The following is a 20,288-nucleotide window of genomic DNA, read 5'->3' as shown; positions in this document are numbered from 1 at the left end:
TACTTGTGGGGGGGGGGGGGGTCTGAATTATTGCCACCAGTCTTGAAGGCCTCCTGGTGAGCGCTCCTTCCGGATTACGGGGCAACATATCAAATATGAGAGTAAGCTCATTTTTCCACATCTGGAGAGAACACATGAGGATTGTGTCCAGTTCCAGAGGCCTCAGCTGGACCATTAGATCTGCTCTGCAGGGCACGTCTGAACACATCTGGAGTTTGTTGTCACTTGTAGAGGTACCCTCGGGGGTGTGTTGTACAGTTGAAGTATTGTGTCCAGTTCTGGAGGCCTGTTCTGGGGCGGTGTGTCCATGTCTTCCGGCCACACCCTAAAAATTGTGTCCAGTTCTGCTGGCCTCTTCTGGGGCAGTGTATACAATTCTACGTGTCTTGTCTTACGAATTGTGTTCACTTCTGGAGGCGGTATCTTGAGTAGTGTTTCCAGTTCTGGCGGCCAAATCTAAGTCTTGTGTCCAGTTCTGGGGGCCTCTTACGTACTATGTTCAGTTCTGTAGGTCTCTCACATATTGTGCCAGTTCTGTGAGCCACATCTTACGTATTATGTTCAGTTCTGGAGGCCAGATCTTGGGTATTGTGTCCAGTTCTGGAGGCCTCTTACATATTTTGTCCAGTTTTGCAAGGCATATCTTACCTATTGTGTGCAGTTCGTGAGGACTCTTGTGGAGAACCGTACCCAGTTCTGCAGGCCCTGTGTCCAGCTCTGGAGGCCAAATCTTAGGTATTGTATCCAGTTCTGGAGTTCACATCTTAGTATTGTGTCCAGTTCTGGAGGCCTCCTACATATTCTGTCCAGTTCTTGAGGCCTCTTGTGGAGAATCTTACCCAGTTCTGTAGGCCCTAACTCTATAAAGTATAACCTTATGATGCTCTACTGAGAGACGCTGATGAGGTGTGGGAGCAGCAGCGCCCTAGCGTATGGCTCTATGGAGTATAACCTTATGATGCTCTACTGAGAGCCGCTGATGAGGTGCGGGAGCAGCAGCACCCTAGTGTATGGCTCTATGTAGTATGCCCTTATGATGCTCTCGCAGCGTGATGCTTATAAAACGGCTTTGGGGTGCTGGGATCTATTTTAGCCAAAGCCTTTGAGGACAAGTGGGACAGCAGCACCAGAGATGCTTGTGATACATGTTTGGGGTGTTGGAAGTTAGTTTACCAGGGCCTTTGATAGCAAGTAGAACACCAGAGCCCTAGCTTATCGTCCTCTGAAGCATAGCTCTGTGATGCTGTATTGAGAGATTCATCAGGTAACAAGTTTAGGGGCTCCGGAGGGGAAGAGTGGGGGTGTCTAAACGCTGCCATGTGGACTCTCGCCGTTTGCTGTGCGAGGCTCCTGCTGCTCCAGACCACCACCGCCGCAGTCTAGGAGGCCTCATCTAACATGGAAGTCTGCCTTTCCCCCTCCCCACTACCCCACCTCCCCACTGCTCTCCGTGCGCACAGCTCCGTCAATGCACCTCAGCCCTGACCAGTGCTCACCACCCCACCGGATTCATGCATCCTGTTGTATCTCATCCTGCACCCCACACTTTTCTTGCACAGGCAGCGAAATGAAATTCAATAGGTCTCACATTTGCGAGAGATTAAGCTAATGGCAATGTAATTGACAATGCTGTTTATTTATCTGTTTTCAAAACCAACACATAAATACAAATTTTGTCATTTACAATGCCAATAGCTCAAACTTTTCCAAAGGCGAAACCATTGCATTGTAAATGCTTGTTCTATTGGGATTATATTCCATTCTACTTCCTTTCAACTTTATCTTATTTCTGCTCTTATTTGAGTTCATCTTTCCTTCCTTCAAGCTATTTCATTGTATTTGCCTCTAGCTTATTTCTTCTTTTATGTTCAAAACATTTCTGTCACCATTTTAAGTTTTTTTGAACTACTTCACCCCATCCCCATCCCATAGTTGTACCACTGTCATTTATAGGTATTTCCATCTGCCATGCAATGACCTGCAAGCCATAGAATAAAATTAAGAAGGGCCGTTAAAAATGTGTATTTGCCCCAGGCGCCCTTGCTTAAGCTGCAATAGCGGGAGCTTTGCTATGCCCTTGCACCAAGGCAATCATACATGTGGTAGTATAGAGGTAATATTCTAACTTCCCATCTCCATATCTTGATAATACTGTGCATCCTGAAGTCCATTTTCATGTAGGTCAGTATGTTAAAAGTCGCGATTTTGGCACCACTCTATTAATTCGGTAAAGGCAATTCTGTGATTTCACAGGAGCAGAGATACATCCTCACCTTTACCTAGAGAAACCCCGTGAGCGCCTGGCAGTGCATCCATCATCTTTGTGATGCAACCAATGACTTATTTGTCAAAGGTAAGCAGAGAAGGCAGATACCTACTAGACTTGTGGCAGAAAAATATTAATTGAGCTTTGGGCTTGCAGTGAGAAGGTACACAGCTATACACTTGTACAAGTACTAGAGGTTCCACTATCTACATGACCTAAAATTACCACTTCTGGAATAAAGAAGAGCTAAACATGGCAAAATGCTGCCACCCGCTCTTGTTTGTACAACAACAACACCGGCTTCACCTAATGCTAGGGAACCTAGAATATCGAGTAATAACAACACTTGCGAAACAGCAATACTAGTCTGAAAGAAACTGGATTAAAAATACCAGAAGTGCAGCTCAAAGTGACACACCTGGTCTTTCTTCAAGGTGATCTGCCCTATTTCCTTATTTCCAACGAAGGATCGTGTGACCTTGTAGACTCTCTCCCCAGCACGCACTCGGATGATGAAGTTGGCCGGAAAGTAACCCACCTTCTCCCCGATTTTACCCTAGAAATGAAAAGAGAAGACAGGTGAGAAGGTAAGATGGAGACCAAGAGACAAGGCCACAAGTAGCAAGCACAGAGAGAGGCATCTGCAGACTGGCAGGAGAGAAATTAAGAATAGAAACTGTTTTTGATGATAGAGAGGTATTCAAATGATCTCTTCAGAGAGAGAGACAGGCATGGGAGGAAGAGCTTGGTAGACAATCCATTGGTCGATACGAGATAGACAGCAAACCACAACACAAGATAAAAACTTAAATTTTCTCCTGGATGATAGAGAGAAACAAAGCACCGCATGAGAGCAAGAGGTAGCAGTAATCTATAAGGGGAAAACATAGTGGGGCAAACTTCAACGGATAAAGGAAAAAGTAGACTTGCAAAGGAAAGGCTTGGATGACTCACTTGGGGGTAGATGCTTAAAGTCAAATAGAGCAGAGAAAGACATTACAAGCTGGCCCTTAATAGCCTGGCATCTACTAGCCTCCCCTCAAAGTTACTGATATCATTCGTATGTGTAAGACCAGGGGGATACCGTAGGATTCTGAATTGTATCCTGAGGGTAACCTCAGATTTGAGGATTACTAATGGAACCAACTCTATCATACCAGAGTCTGATAGTAATTCCCAATTTTTCCCTGGCGTTTCACCCGCAGCAGAAATGTCTGGGTGAAGCACACAGAATCTGGAGAGTTACCACAGGACTCGTAACACAGCCCTAAATGCGGGTAAATAGAAATAATCTATGGGAGCTTTCTTAAAGGATCAACAAAGCTGGTTGTCACTGACCACATGCATGGAACCCTCTGAAAATGCCATCCCCAGGTTTCAACTGTATTTTCACGAGATTCAGATAAAGTTTCAAAATGCTTTATATACCTCATTCGAAATATTTCTCTCCTGCTGGTTTAGTGCAAGAAAAATGCATTAAATTTATACTGGTTATTATAGAAATTGTAAACTATTTTGGTCAAGAAACCAGCATATGTCAACAGAACAATCATTTGCTAAACTGGGTTTGCACCTTAAAAACGTGTGCTGGTAGAATTGGTTCAGAATCAGATATGAATAATAATTTGGGGCTGGAATTATTCAATCACACAACTTCTGCTTGAAACTCTCACGCCAAGTTTATCATCATATGACTGAGGCTTATACAACTGGTCTTGTGCAGCCTTTTCAAAAGGTCAAGTTTTTCGTCAGGATTGTTTCCTGTAGAAATACTGGTCCCCATTCACAAAAGTAATCTGAGACAAAATCCTAACATTTCGACTTTCGGTATTCACAAAAGGGATTTAGGAGTAGTAAAGTTAGGATTCCTAACTTTACTACTCCTAAACTGAAACAAAATCCTAACTTTACGACCTTTAGTATTCACAACAGGCATTTAGAAGTAGTAAAGTTACTCCTAAATGTCTTTTGTGACTACCGAAAGTCGTAAAGTTAGGATATTGTCTCAGTTTAGGAGTAGTAAAGTTAGAAATCCTAACTTTACTACTCCTAAATGCCTTTTGTGAATACTGAAAGTCAAAGTTAGGATTTTGTCTCAGATTACTTTTGTGAATCAGGCCCACTGCCCCTTGCATTGGGGTCCGAAGGCGACCAATATTATTGGATAACAAAGTTACTGATAGTGGGCACTTGACTCGCCAAGGGTAGCAAGGTCGAGCAGTCTAGACTTACTTCAGCAACTCATAGGAAATTGATCTGATGCAGTATAGGTGAGTAAGTAGCACTCAAAAAGGTCGTTTCCCAGCCAGCATTGTCAAGTTCACTAACTGATAAACATAAGGTAGGCGAGAAGAACCAAATAGTGCAGGGTGGCACAGCTTTGTCAAGCGATGCAGATAGCATTCTATCCAATATTCACAGGACATCCTAAAGGAAAGGCCAAAAGTATGTCCCCCATTTTGCAATTCATCGACACTCAGATCACTTCCTAAGATCAGTCCACATGGCATCTTTTTACAACAACAAATAAATGCCCAAGATTTGAAGGCAGGAAGGGGGGACCTGGGGCTCACCTCTTTAAGACGCCTTGATAGAAGCCTTTTGAATTACGTCACACTTTACAAGCTCTTCAATCAACTACACGGCTCAGAACATAAACTTATGTTCTATTAAGCAACTACGACTCTGCTCTCCTGACCACATGGCAGCCCAACTCCCCGTACATCCCGATGTGCAAGCTGACTGACACACATTTATCCTTCCTTTTGGATGCACCGAGGTCCCCATAAGACTTCTGAATCTACCACAAGACACTCAAAAAGCAATATAAGAGATGCAGAAAACCTCTCAGGGGAAAGAGAGAGACACATAGGTCACCAGAAGAGAGAAGTGATTATCTAAAGCCATAGAAAGGAGAAAGAGGCCCTGGTACAAAGTCTAGAAAGAGTGCACAATTCATTCCTCATAGAGGAGCTCATGGCATGACAAACACTTTGAGCTAATTCTGCACCCTTGATTGCAGAATCCTCGTGGAAATTAACCTTCTGCAAGCCTGCAGCTACTTCGAAGTGTAAGGAACTTGGATGACAAATTCATCTTGAGAATGCACTTGGGAGAAATTCAATATGGCTCTGCGCAGCTTTTTCTTCTAATCAAGATATGGAGAAAAATGAACACACAGGAGTTATTATAATTTATTTTTACAAATAAACATAGCTGTTTCAGGTGTTATGAAGGAATATTTTCAAGGAAAATGGGAATGAGAGTTCTGCAATACTTCAGGACATTATTTCTCAACCATCTAGAAAAGGTTAACAAACATACCACATCAACAAGCACACAAACAACATTGCATCAAAGGCACATAATCACGGAAGATAACTCCAAACACAACAGCCACCCCAATGTCAGGTGATAGGCAACCGTGCACACCAGCGGCACAAGAGAAAGAATCTAAATCCTTTAGCACTCACACCCATATACATAATGCTCTATATACATCCATAAAAGGATCTGGCCAGCCATTATCCAATATAATAAATAACTAAACAACTAGTTAGTCTACCCTAATCGTACATGCCATTGGCCCATATGGTTCACTTCTAAACAACAAGACAGACAATTAAATTCAACGTCAACAGCCCAGTTTGCCTCCAGTCAAGTGGTCGAATTTCAGAGCCGTAAGGTCCACTTGGCCCAAGGGGGTCATGCAAATGATAGAAATGTGTTGTACAAATGCACAAGATATATCATAGCATAACATTCCTTATGTCAATGCCTGATGATCTGTATATATGGAATAATGGGCAACCGTGGCAGGTAGGGGGTTAATCAGCTGAGAAGTTCACACTCCTCCCGGAAATACCTGACAAAGTGATAAGCTACGCACCTCCATTGGCCAACCCCACGCTCATGGTTAAGTTATTAGACTTCTGTCCTCCTTTGAGAATGAAAGTTATCCCGTCTCACTTTTATGATCTCCCCACTTTCCTGAGGGTCTTGCCCTTCTGGTCGTATTAGGAGGTGGAGGCCATTGTGTACGGCAGCTTATACGTCCTTGTCCACCACTGGAGCGCTTGGACATTTGCCCTTCTTGTGACCTACAGGTCATTCTGGGCAGTGACGCCTCATACACCATTCCCTCCTCACCAATGTTACTAGATATCCGTTCACCTGGTGTAGAGTCTTGGATTTAGAAGTACAATTGCTTACCCGCCACCATTCTTCATTGGAGTCGTCAATTACTGCTATTCTGTCCCCCGCTCTGGAAAAGAAGGCGTTTGAGAGGGTGAGAGAAGTGGTGCCACTTGTTTCCTGAGGGCTTAATCATTGATGCAGTGTTCAAGCACCCCAACCTTTTACCACCTCTTTCTACAAAGCCAACAGCATTGGCGACCAGGGGATCTTACACATGATGGCGGCTTTTGTACATGAGATACCTTCCCACTTAGACAGACATATTTCTAATTAAAAAGGTATGCTAACATTTTATTACACAACAAATAACATTGTTCACGTTCTGCCACATGCTGCCCTGCAAATCATTAACTTATAACGCTTTACAGGACCAACTGCTACCAGTATGGAAAGGCCAACCCTGAACCCCAGGCCGCGGCTGTCAATCATAGTAAAGTATAGCTAACTCACATGTTGCAGTAAGATCTGTACCAAAGCCATTTCAATTCACGTCATATGAGAACAGTGCTACCTAGGGGATGACACCGGAAACTGGCTAGACTAAAATATATACGAGGCCAAAGATGCACGCGGCATCCTCCTTTCAGTGCCTGTCCCTGCTATTAGGGTGGAATCTCAATAAGACTGTTGCTGTAGGGCTGGAAGGGATGAATTTGTACATATGAGAGTGGCTTGGAACAGAGTTCTGAAGTCACCAAGAGAAATATACCTAGTGTCTTCCTCTTGCAGTATATATATGTCACCCTGTCTTAATCAGTATGAATCTTTCCCAGTCCCCTATGTTGGTACCTCCTTGTTCTCTGTGTCACTGCATTCCATGTCAGTATTCACCAGTGTCATTTCCCATTACTGTGTCTTGGTGTCGTCCTGTCCAAATGCACATATTTCTAGGGCCCCAAATGCTATTTTTCATTGTCCTCACAACCAGAGTGGCCCAATCCCCAGTGGTGGTGTGGCTCAGTTCCAGAACCAGTGTCTTGAAGATTCTAGAATCAATGTCTCCCCCTCTGACAGTCTCCCACTGACATTGTCTACCAATATCTCTCTTTCACCTCCTTACAGTCAGGTTATGTCTCACTGTCCCCAGTCCATATTTTTCCTGTCCCTAGTATCTATGTCTTCATTCCACCAGTGCCGGCGTCTCACTGTCCCTATTGTTGATGTCTCCCTTTTCTCATGGTTTTATCTCCCCCTAATCTTTGTCTTTATGTGAGTGTGGGTGTTTGCAAGTCCCCATTGTCAGTGTCTTCTTGTCCCACTTTCTGTGACTTTCTGCCTTGCGTCTCTCTTTCCCAGTGGCTGTCTGTCTGTCAGTCTCTGGGGTCGTGGCCTCCCTGTCCTAGAGCTGGTGAATCCTTATTCTACTCACGGTTTCTTCCTGTGTCTTCCAGTCCATTGCTGCAGTGCTGCCAAACCCAGTACCTCAGTCTCTCTGTCCCAGTGGGAAATTATCTAGAACTGTTAGTACCTCTTGTTGTTTTCTTGTGACAGTGTTTCCCGCCTCCAGGGGTTCCTAGTGACAGTTTCTCTTCATCCCAGCATCAAACCCTCAATCAATTAATCAATCAGGGGATTGTAAGCGCACTACTCACCTGCAAGGGTCTCAAGGCGCTGGAGGGAGGGGGGGGGGAGATTTGAGCAGCTCCGTTCAGCCGAAAAGCCAGGTTTCGCATGTCTTTCTGAAGATGCTCAGGGAGAGGGCGCGTCTGATGTTGATTCGCCCCTCCATAGTCCCCAGATTCACGGTCTAACAGACCCCGATATTCGTGTTTGTGAGTGTCTCCCGATTAACGAGAGTTGGCGTCTTCCCGTAGCTGTCTTTCACTATGTGCATGAGAATTTGTCCCCTTGCCCCACTTTCAGTCTTTGTGAACAGGGCTTGCATGTATGCTTCTTTGCGTGCACGAATTACTGTAAGTGTGTTGCCCTATATGTATGTGCCTGGATGTCTTTTGTGTGTCTGCATGAAGGCATTTCGGTGTGTACGCCCCTCTTTTTAGGTCTACCCTTGGCAGCGCACATGCACTGCTCTAGGAGGGCCTTTAGCCATCGGTCTGCTCATTTTCAAGCACACTCGTGCTTGTGGCAGCATCCACCTTGTGGGAGCGAGAAGCGGCGCGTGTGCTAATTGGCCGCTGTTCACTCCCGCAAGGCGGATGGCACCACAAGCACGAGTGTGCTTGAAAACAGCTGCTGCTTGTTTCAGCATTAGTTACTCACAGTCATTAAACACAGCGCAGGCCGCGTTTTTTTCTGAGTGCATTGTTTGATTTGAGTTTCAGCATTAGTCATTCACAGTCTAACTCTAAACCCCCTCTTCGGCGGCATCACTGGTCCAATCCACCACAGACTGGGGCAGCTCATCCCGACTTCTATTCGTTGGCATCTTGGCTGAGTTAGGTGGGATTTCCTCACTAAATGACAACACACAATCGTTGCTCGGTGGCTTGTGTAGACACAAGCTATTTTCTAATTGCTCTAAAACGCTCAGAAAAACAGCAGCTGCGCCACCCTCTGTTCATCACACTTTTCCTTCTTCCTTATTTACATGTTTTTTGCTGTTATTTCCCCCTCTAATGAAATATTACTTTTAATTACAGCTTACTATTGCTTCAATTCCCCGGTACTTAATGATTCCTTCATTAGGACATAGTACTTCACCTCGGAATGTGTAACAAGCAAATCTGTCATTAACTTGCCGGTTACGAGCAAGTTCTCCGGGATTGGTGCCTGGAGAGAAATGCTGTATAGGCCGGGCTGTTTTATTGACCGCCGCGCGGCCCTCATCGTCGAGCGAGGCGGGAAGCCTCTCGGAGGACCACTCGAATGCTTGGCTACAGAAACAAATGCTGAAGGCTTGCAGGAATCGTGCAGGAAAAATGACGGCATAAACACGAGTCCACGGCAGCAGTGCTCAGAGAGTTGCGTGCTCCTGTGGGGTTAAAGGAGACATCATGCCTTGTTCGGTGTCTGCTGTAACAGTCCGCAATGCCCCTCTCGATTAGAGTACCACTGGCTCGTTTTACCGTCTAAACGTGAGAAATGCTCTGTTTCGACAATTAACAAGCATTGGCATAGCCAATAGGTCTCGCATTTGGGACCTTATAATGGTTTAACACCTTCAATGCTACAGCAATTCATCCCGGATGCTGCACTTTCTTGAATCCCATTGTTCATGACGAGCTGAGCTCGTCATGAGCACACGAGCAGTGTACTGCATGACGAGCTGAGCTCGTCATGAGCATGGAAGAGGTTAACCAGGCAACAGTTAATCTTGTTTCACCAAGGATATTGTGCTGCATATCTAAATACTTATAAGGTCCCAAAGGTGAGACCTATTGGCTATGCCAATGCTTGTTCTAGTTATTTAAGGCTTTGTGAACGCTGCATGTTTTTAGCCACCTCAGAGAGTTTTGGTTATAGAATCGGCTCAAGCTCACATCACAGACAACATGCTTTGACTGGCAAGGAGACCCGTCAAGCAGAATCTTAGACTAAAAGCAGAATGGAGACAGTTCATCCCTACTGTCACTGTCAGTGTGTTCGACGCTGTAAAAGAATTTAGAGGTGCTAGAGCCACTATAGTCTCTCTTGCACCCACTGCTGGTAACCAGGGATGTCAGCCTAAGGGACAGTCAGAGATTGGGAAGAAGAGATGGGTGCTTATGCAGAGACTGGGAGGAAGAGATGGGTGTTTATTCAGAAACTGGGAGGTAGAGATGGGTGCTTATGCAGAGACTGGGAGGAAGAGATGGGTGCTTATGCAGAGACTGGGAGGAAGAGATGGGTGCTTATACAGAGACTGGGAGGTAGAGATGGGTGTTTATGCAGAAACTGGGAGGTAGAGATGGGTGCTTATGCAGAGACTGGGAGGAAGAGATGGGTACTTATGCAGAGACGGGATGAGGAGATGGGTTCTTATACAGAGACTTGGAGGAAGAGATGGGTGCTTATGCAGAGACTGGGAGGAAGAGATGGGTGCTTAAGCAGAGACTGGGAGGAAGAGATGGATGCTTATGCAGAGACTGGGAGGAAGACATGGGTGCTTCTCAGAGATTAGGAGGACGAGATGGGTGTTTATGCAGAGACTGGGAGGAAGAGATGGGTGCTTATGCAGAGACTGGGAGGAAGAAATGGGTGCATATTTAGAGACTAGGAGGAAGAGATGGGTGCTTATGCAGAGGCTAGGAGGAAGAGACGAGTGCATATGTAGAGAATGAGAGGACGAGATGGGTGCTTATGCAGAGACTGGGAGGAAGAGATGGGTGCTTATGCAGAGACAGGGAAGAAGAGATGGGTGCATATGCAGAGAATGGGAGGACGAGATGGGTGCCTATGCAGAGACTGGGAGGAAGAGATGGGTGCTTATGCATAGACTGGGAGGAAGAGATGGGTGTTTATGCAGAAACTGGGAGGAGTAGATGGGTGCATATGCAGAGACTGGGAGGAAGACATGGGTGCTTATGCAGAGACTGGGGGGAAGAGATGGGTGCTTATGCAGAGACTGGGAGGAAGAAATGGGTGCTTATGCAGAGACAGGGAAGAAGAGATGGTTGCATATGCAGAGACTGGGAGGAAGAGATGGGTGCTTATGCAGAGAATGGGAGGGCGAGATGGGTACCTATTCAGAGACTGGGAGAAAGAGATGGGTGCTTATGCAGAGACTGGGAGGAAGAGATGGGTGCTTATGCAGAGACTGGGAGGAAGAGATGGGTGCTTATGCAGAGACAGGGAAGAAGAGATGGGTGCATATGCAGAGAATGGGAGGACGAGATGGGTGCTTATGCAGTGACGGGAGATGCAAGATACAAAAGCAAAATCTATTGGGTTTTTCTATATTTATTTCTCAAAGCTTCCAGCAGGCCCCAGAGGAATCACAGAAAAAGAACCCTTCCAGATTTGACCAATTCTCTACAGGAAAATAGCTGCCTGGTGCGGTAGAGAGTGAATGCAGTGCCTTCCTTCAGACAAAGGAAAATATAACTAGAGGGGGGAGGGAGGGATTAAATCTAGACTCCCCCCCCCCCCCCCCCAAAGAAGTGGGGCTAAGGCTGACAAAGAAGTTGAGGGGTCAAAGGAAGAGCCCCCACTTTGCTTCTCCTGGGAGGAGATAAAGGATTGGCAAGTTCCCCTCGCCCTCCCACCCCAGTTGAGACCTGGAGGACAGCTCCTCTGATATGCCATTGGTTCATCTTACCTCAAAATGTCCGTGCCATGAAAAGGACACATCAGGCACAAAGAACCTGACACTGTTCAATCACAAAACAACCCTCCAAAAACTTTGGATCAACGATCATTCTGCGAAAGTCATCCTCAATCTCAACACCAGAAGAACAACGGTCAGCCTGTTGCCTGGCTGGCTATGACCAGCATCACAAATTGTTTTGCTCTTACAGGTCTGGATGACGTGACCAAATAACGAAGCTTGGTGGCACATAAAATCCACTGATTCCAAAAATGAGACTTCAAGGGGGAGGCTTGCCACGTCATTCAGTTCTGAAAGACTGGACACGATCAAAGCCTTTTTCGGTATTACTTCATGTCACAGCACCAAGATAACACATCGTCAATTGCCCTGGTCCCAGGATAGTCCTACTGCCAATGTTTATGAGAATGAGAGTGTGCCTTTAGATGAGAATAATGAAATATATCGAAATTGTGCCAGGGAAGTCTAAGGAGGGTCCTCCCTCAACATATACATACGGTTCTGATGAAATTGACACCTGTGTGGCACAGAAAGCAAAGGAAAAGAAGATGTTGTGAAACCAGAGTAACATTGAAAAGAGGAACGCACTCTAGTCCTTTTAGGGAGCACCCGTTCCAACATTTCCTGGACACGTATGAAAGGAGCTGAGCCATGCCGGGCACCTTGGAGAGATGCCTTTGACCCTCTCCCTGGGAACTGAGCCAGCAGTTGATACACCACTCTCAAGCCTTCCACCACCCTAATGCTACATTCATAACATTCTTCCCCTAATAGGACGACCGATCTATTTCAGCAGCTCCTCTCCTATCATTAGGATGTAGGTAGCTAACATGGTTAATGTGCTTCCTATCCAAAGAACAGGATTCCTGGTACCTCACAGTATTCCCCATTTTCCGAGCACATACTTGTCGCGGCCAGATAGGTAAAGGAACGGACTACTTCCTCAGATAGTGCTGTTTGCATTTGCTATATATCTAATTCATCATTTGATCTTTATTTTGACGTTTTCAGCCATAAAAGATTACAATTAAAACATATATTTCAACACAGTTATAAAATAATCATTTCATCATGAACATTAGAAATTCCATAAAATCGAGAATATACTCTCACCCCTGGCTACTATTTACAATTAAAAAACATCTCTTGGACCACATGGCTTTCAGAAACTTCGATAGTGCAAAAACAATATGCCCTGAGGTATCGGTCTTTAGGATTCTCAGTGCAACCGAGCATTTATCAAAGCCCATATTCTTACATAAGGGGACTAACCAATATATCTAATTGATACTCCGTGTAGAAGATTGTGGCCTTTTTTGAATGGCATCAATCAAGTCTAGATGGTCAGTCTCTCAGCATTCTTCCCGGCAATTAACAAAGGAAAGCTTTTTTTCTTCTGAGAAGGTTGAGTGAGCTTTCACCCCCTGAGGTGGGGCCGTCAGAAGAACAGGCTTGCTGTGAGTCTATGGATTTCAATACCACAGTGTAGCAAACGGGTTCCGCCCCTTCAGTCCACCAGGAAGTTTTTGTAACTGGCAACGCGGATTTTGGAGGTTTACTGTGAGTGTGTCTCCATACCGGAGACTTACTCCTGGTGAAGTCGCAGGAACTGGAAGGAGCGCGGCCAGGGTAGGAGGCACGGGGCTGGTTCCACACAAACTGCCCAGCGTCTCTCAATCTAGAGGCTTTTCACAAAATGTGGGTTGCTGCTCTCTGTAACACTGTGTAGAGGTCTGCCAGACTATGAGGAGCAGGTCTGCTTCGAGACATCATTCCATATGGGAGAAATGGTATATGCATATGGAGTCATGTCCACAAATGCTTTCAAATGAAGTGGTACCAATGCCTTTGTCCAGTTCCAGAGAGCTTGGAACAAGAACTAATCGGAAGAGGTTTCCAAAGCCAACGCTAGGTCTGGGATGTGATGATCTGGGGACAAATTACCCATTCAGTAAGCAGCTGGAACCTAAAAGGAGGATCCACTTGCCTCCCCGAACAGGACGGCGGAATGTGCCTGGTCCCTCTTACATGGTTGTTGGGATTTCTGGTCAACCAATGCTCGGTCCTGAGGGACTGTCCAGGTATCGCTGTACTGAAAGCGCAAGCTTAGCGTAAACTAGAGTTTATTAATTTATTTCAAGTGATTTTATATAGCGTGAATATTACCCGAAGGTGTAAGAGCGCGTGACAATAGAACCAGTTGCGTTGCATAAGGACTTTGGATTGTATGAGTTACATAAGAGATACAAACAGAAAAAAATTGCAAATGTACAAGTTGTAAAGTCATTCAAGGAAAAGATACAAAAAAGAGAAAATTGCAAATGTACAAGTTGTAAAGTCACTCAAGGAAGAGATACAAACGGAAAAACTCAAAATCACATACGAATGGTAGCGGACAGTGGGCGATACTCCGTGAATGTAAGACACCAAGACCATCTCCTGTGGAACCAACTCTTACAACCACCAGACCTCCACTGGCATTAGCTATCCAAAAATTTATGTCATCAGCGAAATGCACTCCCAGTAGAGTAAAGAAAGAAATCCAGCAGCTGCATGTGTAAAACCCTTGCATATGGCACACACTGCCGGGTCTCAGTGGAAAAACAGCATGCTATATAGAAAGCGGCACGGCACCCAGTGAATTTGGAAGTAGCTCCTAGCATAAAGTCCTTTAAACACCATTTCCAAATATGGAAAAATAAACATATTAAAAACACAATTTTCATATTGCAGGGATGTAGGCTAAGCTACCAATTTTTGCATATGACGTGGCATCTCCCAACCTCCCCCACTCACTTTTCCACGCTTACCCCGTCCCCCCAAAAATATAATAAAAAACGTAACTCACTGAAAATCCAAGTCATCTTTCTCCAGGGCTTTAAAGCGATACAGTGCCACAAAGTAATGCGTCTGCAGGAACCCGGCTCTTGGGCCAGCCTTATTCTGGCAAAATGAAACACAAGAATTAACCCAACCGTTCATAGTGCTTGCAACCACATAAAATGCGTCTTGGCACTGGTTCGCAAAGAAACAGACTGGTGAAGAGCCTCTCCTTTGAAAGAACCAGTCAATGTTATGGGTACATATGTAGAGCAGTTTTACTTGAAAATAAAGTTTGCATGGTGGGTGGTTCAAACATGGTGTCCGCAGGCAAACCTGCAGTGCTGTGAGGGGCGCAGTCCAGAGGGATGATTGTATCGGCTTCCAAGCCACTGGCTGAACTGTGTCTAAATCACCCCACACATCTTTAAACCAGGCCTTTCCAGTTGCGGCATCTTCTTGTGGAATTGCCCTCCAGTCTTGATTGTCTTCAATTTTATAAAGAGACGAAAACCTATTTTTTTTAAACTTTTATCTTCAACAAAATGTCATCTGTATTTGCCATTTTGGTATATGCTTGGCTTTTAATATTTTTATTTTTTGTGAATGTAAAGTTATATTTGATAATCTGGAGTATTTATTGCATTATATTCATAACTGTGCCAAATAGGCTTTAGGCAGGTATTCTTTTTTTATCAAAGTACTAAAACGTCTATGAAAGTGTTTTAATTATTTACCTGAAAAATTGTAATATTTTGCATGCGATTTTAGTGTTTGTACAAAAACAGAATAATTTTACAGAGGTGGTATATTAGGGAAAAATCCTAATATTGCAATCTAGATTGCACAATTGTGACTCTTGACTAGCTATGCTGGCAGAATTTAAATTTCACAGACCCCAGTATGAACGTACAATTCAGCCAAGGTACCAAATGCAGGGGAATTACAGTCTTAAGTTTAAATGCAAGATGCAAGATGGAATTTATGGTATATGATGTTTACAGAAAATAAAACACTTTTCTCGTTTGGATTAAGCGTGAAAGACATCACTCCAAGACTCAGTTATTGAGGGGTAATCCTTCTAGTAGAGAATCTCAGACACCTCAAAGCACACTTGTCGGTCATCAATGGACAGCTCGGTGGAGATGCTCTAGCCGGCCACCAGACCCCTCTAGATAGTTTTAAGACTCCGACGCCTGCACAGGCCTCTGGGGCCTTCCACTTCTAAAAGGGAAGGTGGGGAAGAAATTTGCGAATCCGAAGTCACCATCACATGCTCTCTTTTGGCCCAAAACAAAAGGCAGACCACCCCCTGTGGCACATATGTGTAGACAGCTTAAGCAGCAATGCTCCATGGTTCGCTTTATCAAACATTAGAGAGGCCCAACAGGTATAGCCAAGACGTTCCCCCCAGCATTCCACCCAACCAAGACAACCATCACCACCTGAAGAGTGAGCGGATCCTGGTTACCATCGCAAAACCACTCCACTGTTATCCCACACCCAGAGGAAAGGACCTCTTTGCACTTTACTGAAGAGTCTGCAGAACATTTGGGAGGCAGAGCGGTCACCCTAAGATGCTGTCTCTTTGAAGCAAAGCAGTTGAGCAAATAAGTGTGGCGTAAGAGGGGGAGAAGGGACAGGTGTATCACCATCATTAATTTTGAAAAAGTTAGATAATGCACAAGGGAAGACTTAATACTCTCCATGCTCACTATTTAGTGCCTCTCCAGTGTGCACAAAGACAACACACTCACAACAAATCTTCAAAGAAAAGGTAAATTAAATGCCCTTTCAAAAAAGGCTCAGTTTAGGAATGTCCCATTTATTGAGTTTTTAGCTTTTCAGAATTTTTCTAAGGGCCTTAAGATGTTCATAACATCAGACTATGTGATGAGAAACTTAGCACCAGAGAAGCAGATGGGGCCCAGATCTCATTTCTAAGTCGTGAGAAATCATTCAATAATTTTTCAATAACCAGCAAAGAACATCATCTCTGCGATTTGGAAGGAAAATTGGCTTTTAGGTGATCATAATATCGTGGAAAAGTCACATTTTGATTCGAAATTACCTTGTACCTCAAAATTCGTTTTTTTAGAATTGTATTGAATACACATTTACCACGGATGCATCCTCGTGTAACGATACTAGGCGCCGAAAACCTTTGAATCATGAATCAAGAAAACATTCCCAGAATGAAACATTCTGAAAGGGAAATGTTATTTACAGAACACCCATTGGAGAGATCCTGGACTGTATTTGTTACAAACACCTACCACGAAGAAGATCTGCTTTAAATGCATATATAAAGCACTCAAAAGTGAACACATTCAGGTGCCTTTTTAGGCGTGGTTGTGGTCTTCTTGGAGGTGTTTATTCTGTGTTTTTCTATGATAGTAGCATGATGTGTTGGAAATTGTTAAAGGAATGCCTTTGGAAGGTTTCAAAATCTAAATAAGTTACAGTTGTGTGTAATCGAGCAATGGATTTATGTCGACATAAATAATATCTTAAAAAGCTATGATATGCGTTTACACTATAAAATACAAAGACACCTCGATAACATTTTTAATGAAAATGAAATCCTAGAGTGAAACTTATACAATGAGTTCACTTATAACGAGAATGTTTTACAACCACCCTTTCCTTAAATTAAGGTGAACACATATCATTTCTCTTATGGTAACTAACTTTTATCCTAACCTGGACTCCAACCTTAAACTATAACCCAAATGTAATCCCTTAGGCAATTTTTGAAAAAGGAACCTAAGATGATAGATTTGAAAATCTAACAGAAGATGCAGACTTGGAAAACACAATCATCAAGAAGGTAGACTTGAAAGTCCATCACAAATAGGAAGCTTTAAAGCAGCAGAGAAAAGGGCAGCACAGACAAGATGGCAGCCACAGACAAGATGGCAGACTATAAAATAGCCTTCAAGACAAACAAAAGGGACCTGACTTACGAACTTCACCTTGTAGCACGTTTTACTACAAAATGCAATTCACAAACTACGTGGAGAGTTTTAAGACTCTACACTCCCTACCAGAGGTGGCTCCTCCACCATGGCAGAGGAGCATTGCCCCCCCAAAACGTCAGGAAAGGAAAAATAAAACGATAATAAACATGTTTTATTATTTTTATTTTTGTGCCGAGTGTTGGGGGCAGGGTCAGGGAGAGGACAGAAGGAATGGTGGTGAACTGCTTTCAGTGCGCATGGCACTTTGGCCGGCTGTCTCGGGCCGGCCCAACCATCATGAGCATTGAAGCTCTCTACAACCCAGCTGCGTTTCTGGGTTGGAAAGAACAGGGACAGGCTCCCTGTCAGTCTGGAAGCACAAATTGTGGGCGCTCAGGCCAATCGTGAAGCTGCTCTCATGCATGAGAGCAGCTTCAGGCTTGGCCGCAGGGCAGTTGGCAGCCTGTGCCTGCGAAAAGAGGTGCAAAAGAGCACGCCCGGCCTGTTGCAGGTAAGTTTTAATTTAATTTTTTTTAATTTTTTTTATTTTGCAGTCCCGTGACCCCTAAAAGCCACCCTTCCCACCCGCACGCCCCTCACTCTTCCACACACTGGCCGCTGCTGCTTCCTACACTTAACATGTGTTGTGTTTTCTGCTCAAACTGTGTGTGAAGTGTCCCGGTGCAGAGAACTCTGCACACATAAGTATAGGGAGTGTGGAGTCGTAATACTTTGCACGTAGTTTGTGAATTCCAAGAAAGAAGTAAACTTACTACCAGGTGTAAATTTACCTTTGTTAATCAGGCCCAAGATATCAGACTTGAAAGCCAAGCAGCCAGACTTAGACGTAGCACACACTGTGGCACACGATAAAGTAGCACATAATGGCAAACCTGAGAGAAGCAAACAAGATGGCAGACTTGAGTAGCACATAAGAAGGCAGGTGGCACTGATCGGAAAAATAAAACCAGGTACCTTGTCATCTGGAGCATTCTTCTCTCCTTTCTTGTCGGCTTCGGGGTTCCCTGAAAAAACAATTAAACAGTATCAGATTTCCATAAATGTGTGTATTTATTTTAAACAAGATTTGTGAACTAGGCTTTCAGTTTGCCTGAGAAGCTGAGGTAGGCCCAGAAGGCTGTCCATGACACACAGTGCACTACTGAAAATTTGCATTTTTTTAAAGGAATTTATAGAGTCTGCTTTTATCCTGCTAAATATGAGGGTAACATTAAGAGCACATACACTACCTATCCTTCTCACTCCAAATAACTGACTAATATCCACCACTGAAATTACTTCATATTTCACCATATTAATTTACCACTAATCCTTTATGGGCTTCCTGAATAGCATGCGTCAACAAGCGCTGTATAAATACAAACTTTTTTCCTTCTCTATCCTTCTGCTGTCATTCCAAATCCAAATAACTGACTAACCTATCCACCACTTAAAATGTACTTGCATGTTTCACTATATTAATTCACACTAATCCTCTATGGGGCCCGGAGTAGCGTGCTACCCGCCGAAAAAGCGATTTGACGCCTCGTCAGGGGTAGTAAGCGCTATATAAATGCAATTACAATTACAATGCAGGAAACGAGGGTGTTGCTTTCAAGAGAAAAACAACACAAAAGTCATCATTTGCTTTCAAATTGTACTGTGTAATGCTTAAGACTTCATGCTAATTGGATCCCCTCCAATACCATGTTACTGTTCAGTAGGGTGTTCCCTAGTACTCAAGTCGTGTACCACACCCCGCTGGGTGCACATCTACATACAGCCAGTCACCTCATCTTTTATTTCTGAGGTTATGACAAACCCTTGTCAATTACAAAAACAATCTAGGGAAAGCCAAGCATAGGATATCTGGGGGGACAGATAAAGCAGAACAAAGATTTTGGAGACTCACCATCACAGGACTGGCACTTTCTCGCCAAGACCTCATCAGGGCTGCGTTCTGGCCTAAGGATACATACCGGAGCACCTTCAACATGGGCTCCCAGAAGCCACTCCATACCACAGGAGGATCGCCCTGTAACTGCGCCTTGCCTTTTGAGAGACTCAGAAGTGCCTACAAGGTCCTCTTCTTCCAAAATTAACCTCCATTCTTTTGAGGCCTAACACCTTTAAAAACCCATGTACACAAGACCCCATCCAACAACGAACTAGTATAAAAAGGCCTTTCCGGGAACCTCAGGACCACACTTTAACTTTCTGATCTACCAGGACGGTGTTTCCACTATATTGGAGTTGTTTTTGGCACTAGGCCAGAACTCAAACGAGAGAAAGAAAGGTGGAGGGGAGTGGACCTCTGCCCATCCCCTAGATCCTGGTCTCCGACAAGAGCTGCCACTAAGGAGTTGGACCCTCTTGAAGTTTCCATATGGAACAACCTTGCCTCACATAGTGCAGTGCTCATCATGATAGCTAGACAGGGGGGTCTTGTCACCTTTTCAGAAGGACCATGAAGGTTGGGGCACTCTGATGCAAGTGTCACACAAACTGATGGAAGGCAGGCAAGCCGCATATAATTTAACAGCCAAAATGCAGCTTGGTGAAGTGTTATTTTTCATTCCACAATAAGGGGAAATGCATAGTGCTTGCCTCTTGTCTTGCCATATAAATCCATTATGTTTCACTGATCCACTTCTGACTGCCACAGATTACAAATCAGCTGAAATATGGCTGGGAATCCCCCGAAGACCCAAGAACCCATGGTTGTGTACAACGTGAGAAGTCTGTGTGATTCGTGTGGTACACCCTGGGACATGCCATTGAGAACCACACTATTTGCAGTGCACAATTTCACACCAAGCATCGGAGTGAGCTCATTTCT

General features: G+C 44.3%; 1 protein-coding gene across 3 annotated transcripts in view; it reads right to left on the bottom strand.

The window, feature by feature from the left end:
* STAC3 (SH3 and cysteine rich domain 3) overlaps nucleotides 1-20,288 on the bottom strand; it is a 150,411-nt gene that overhangs the window by 12,382 nt on the left and 117,741 nt on the right. For all 3 annotated transcript variants that reach the window (XM_086966672.1, XM_086966686.1, XM_086966678.1), the window contains 4 exons: nucleotides 18,425-18,474; nucleotides 14,518-14,612; nucleotides 6,479-6,530; nucleotides 2,685-2,822 (listed from right to left, as the gene is read on the bottom strand). In XM_086966672.1, the coding sequence (XP_086822798.1) occupies nucleotides 2,685-2,822; nucleotides 6,479-6,530; nucleotides 14,518-14,612; nucleotides 18,425-18,474 (335 nt within the window). The remainder of the gene's footprint in view (nucleotides 1-2,684; nucleotides 2,823-6,478; nucleotides 6,531-14,517; nucleotides 14,613-18,424; nucleotides 18,475-20,288) is intronic.

This window comes from Lissotriton vulgaris, chromosome 1_1 (genome assembly GCF_964263255.1).
Source record: "Lissotriton vulgaris chromosome 1_1, aLisVul1.2, whole genome shotgun sequence".
In the NCBI taxonomy this organism is placed as follows: domain Eukaryota; kingdom Metazoa; phylum Chordata; class Amphibia; order Caudata; family Salamandridae; genus Lissotriton; species Lissotriton vulgaris.
The sequence above is the reverse complement of the archived record's forward strand: the minus strand, read 5'-3'. Positions and strand labels throughout refer to the sequence as shown.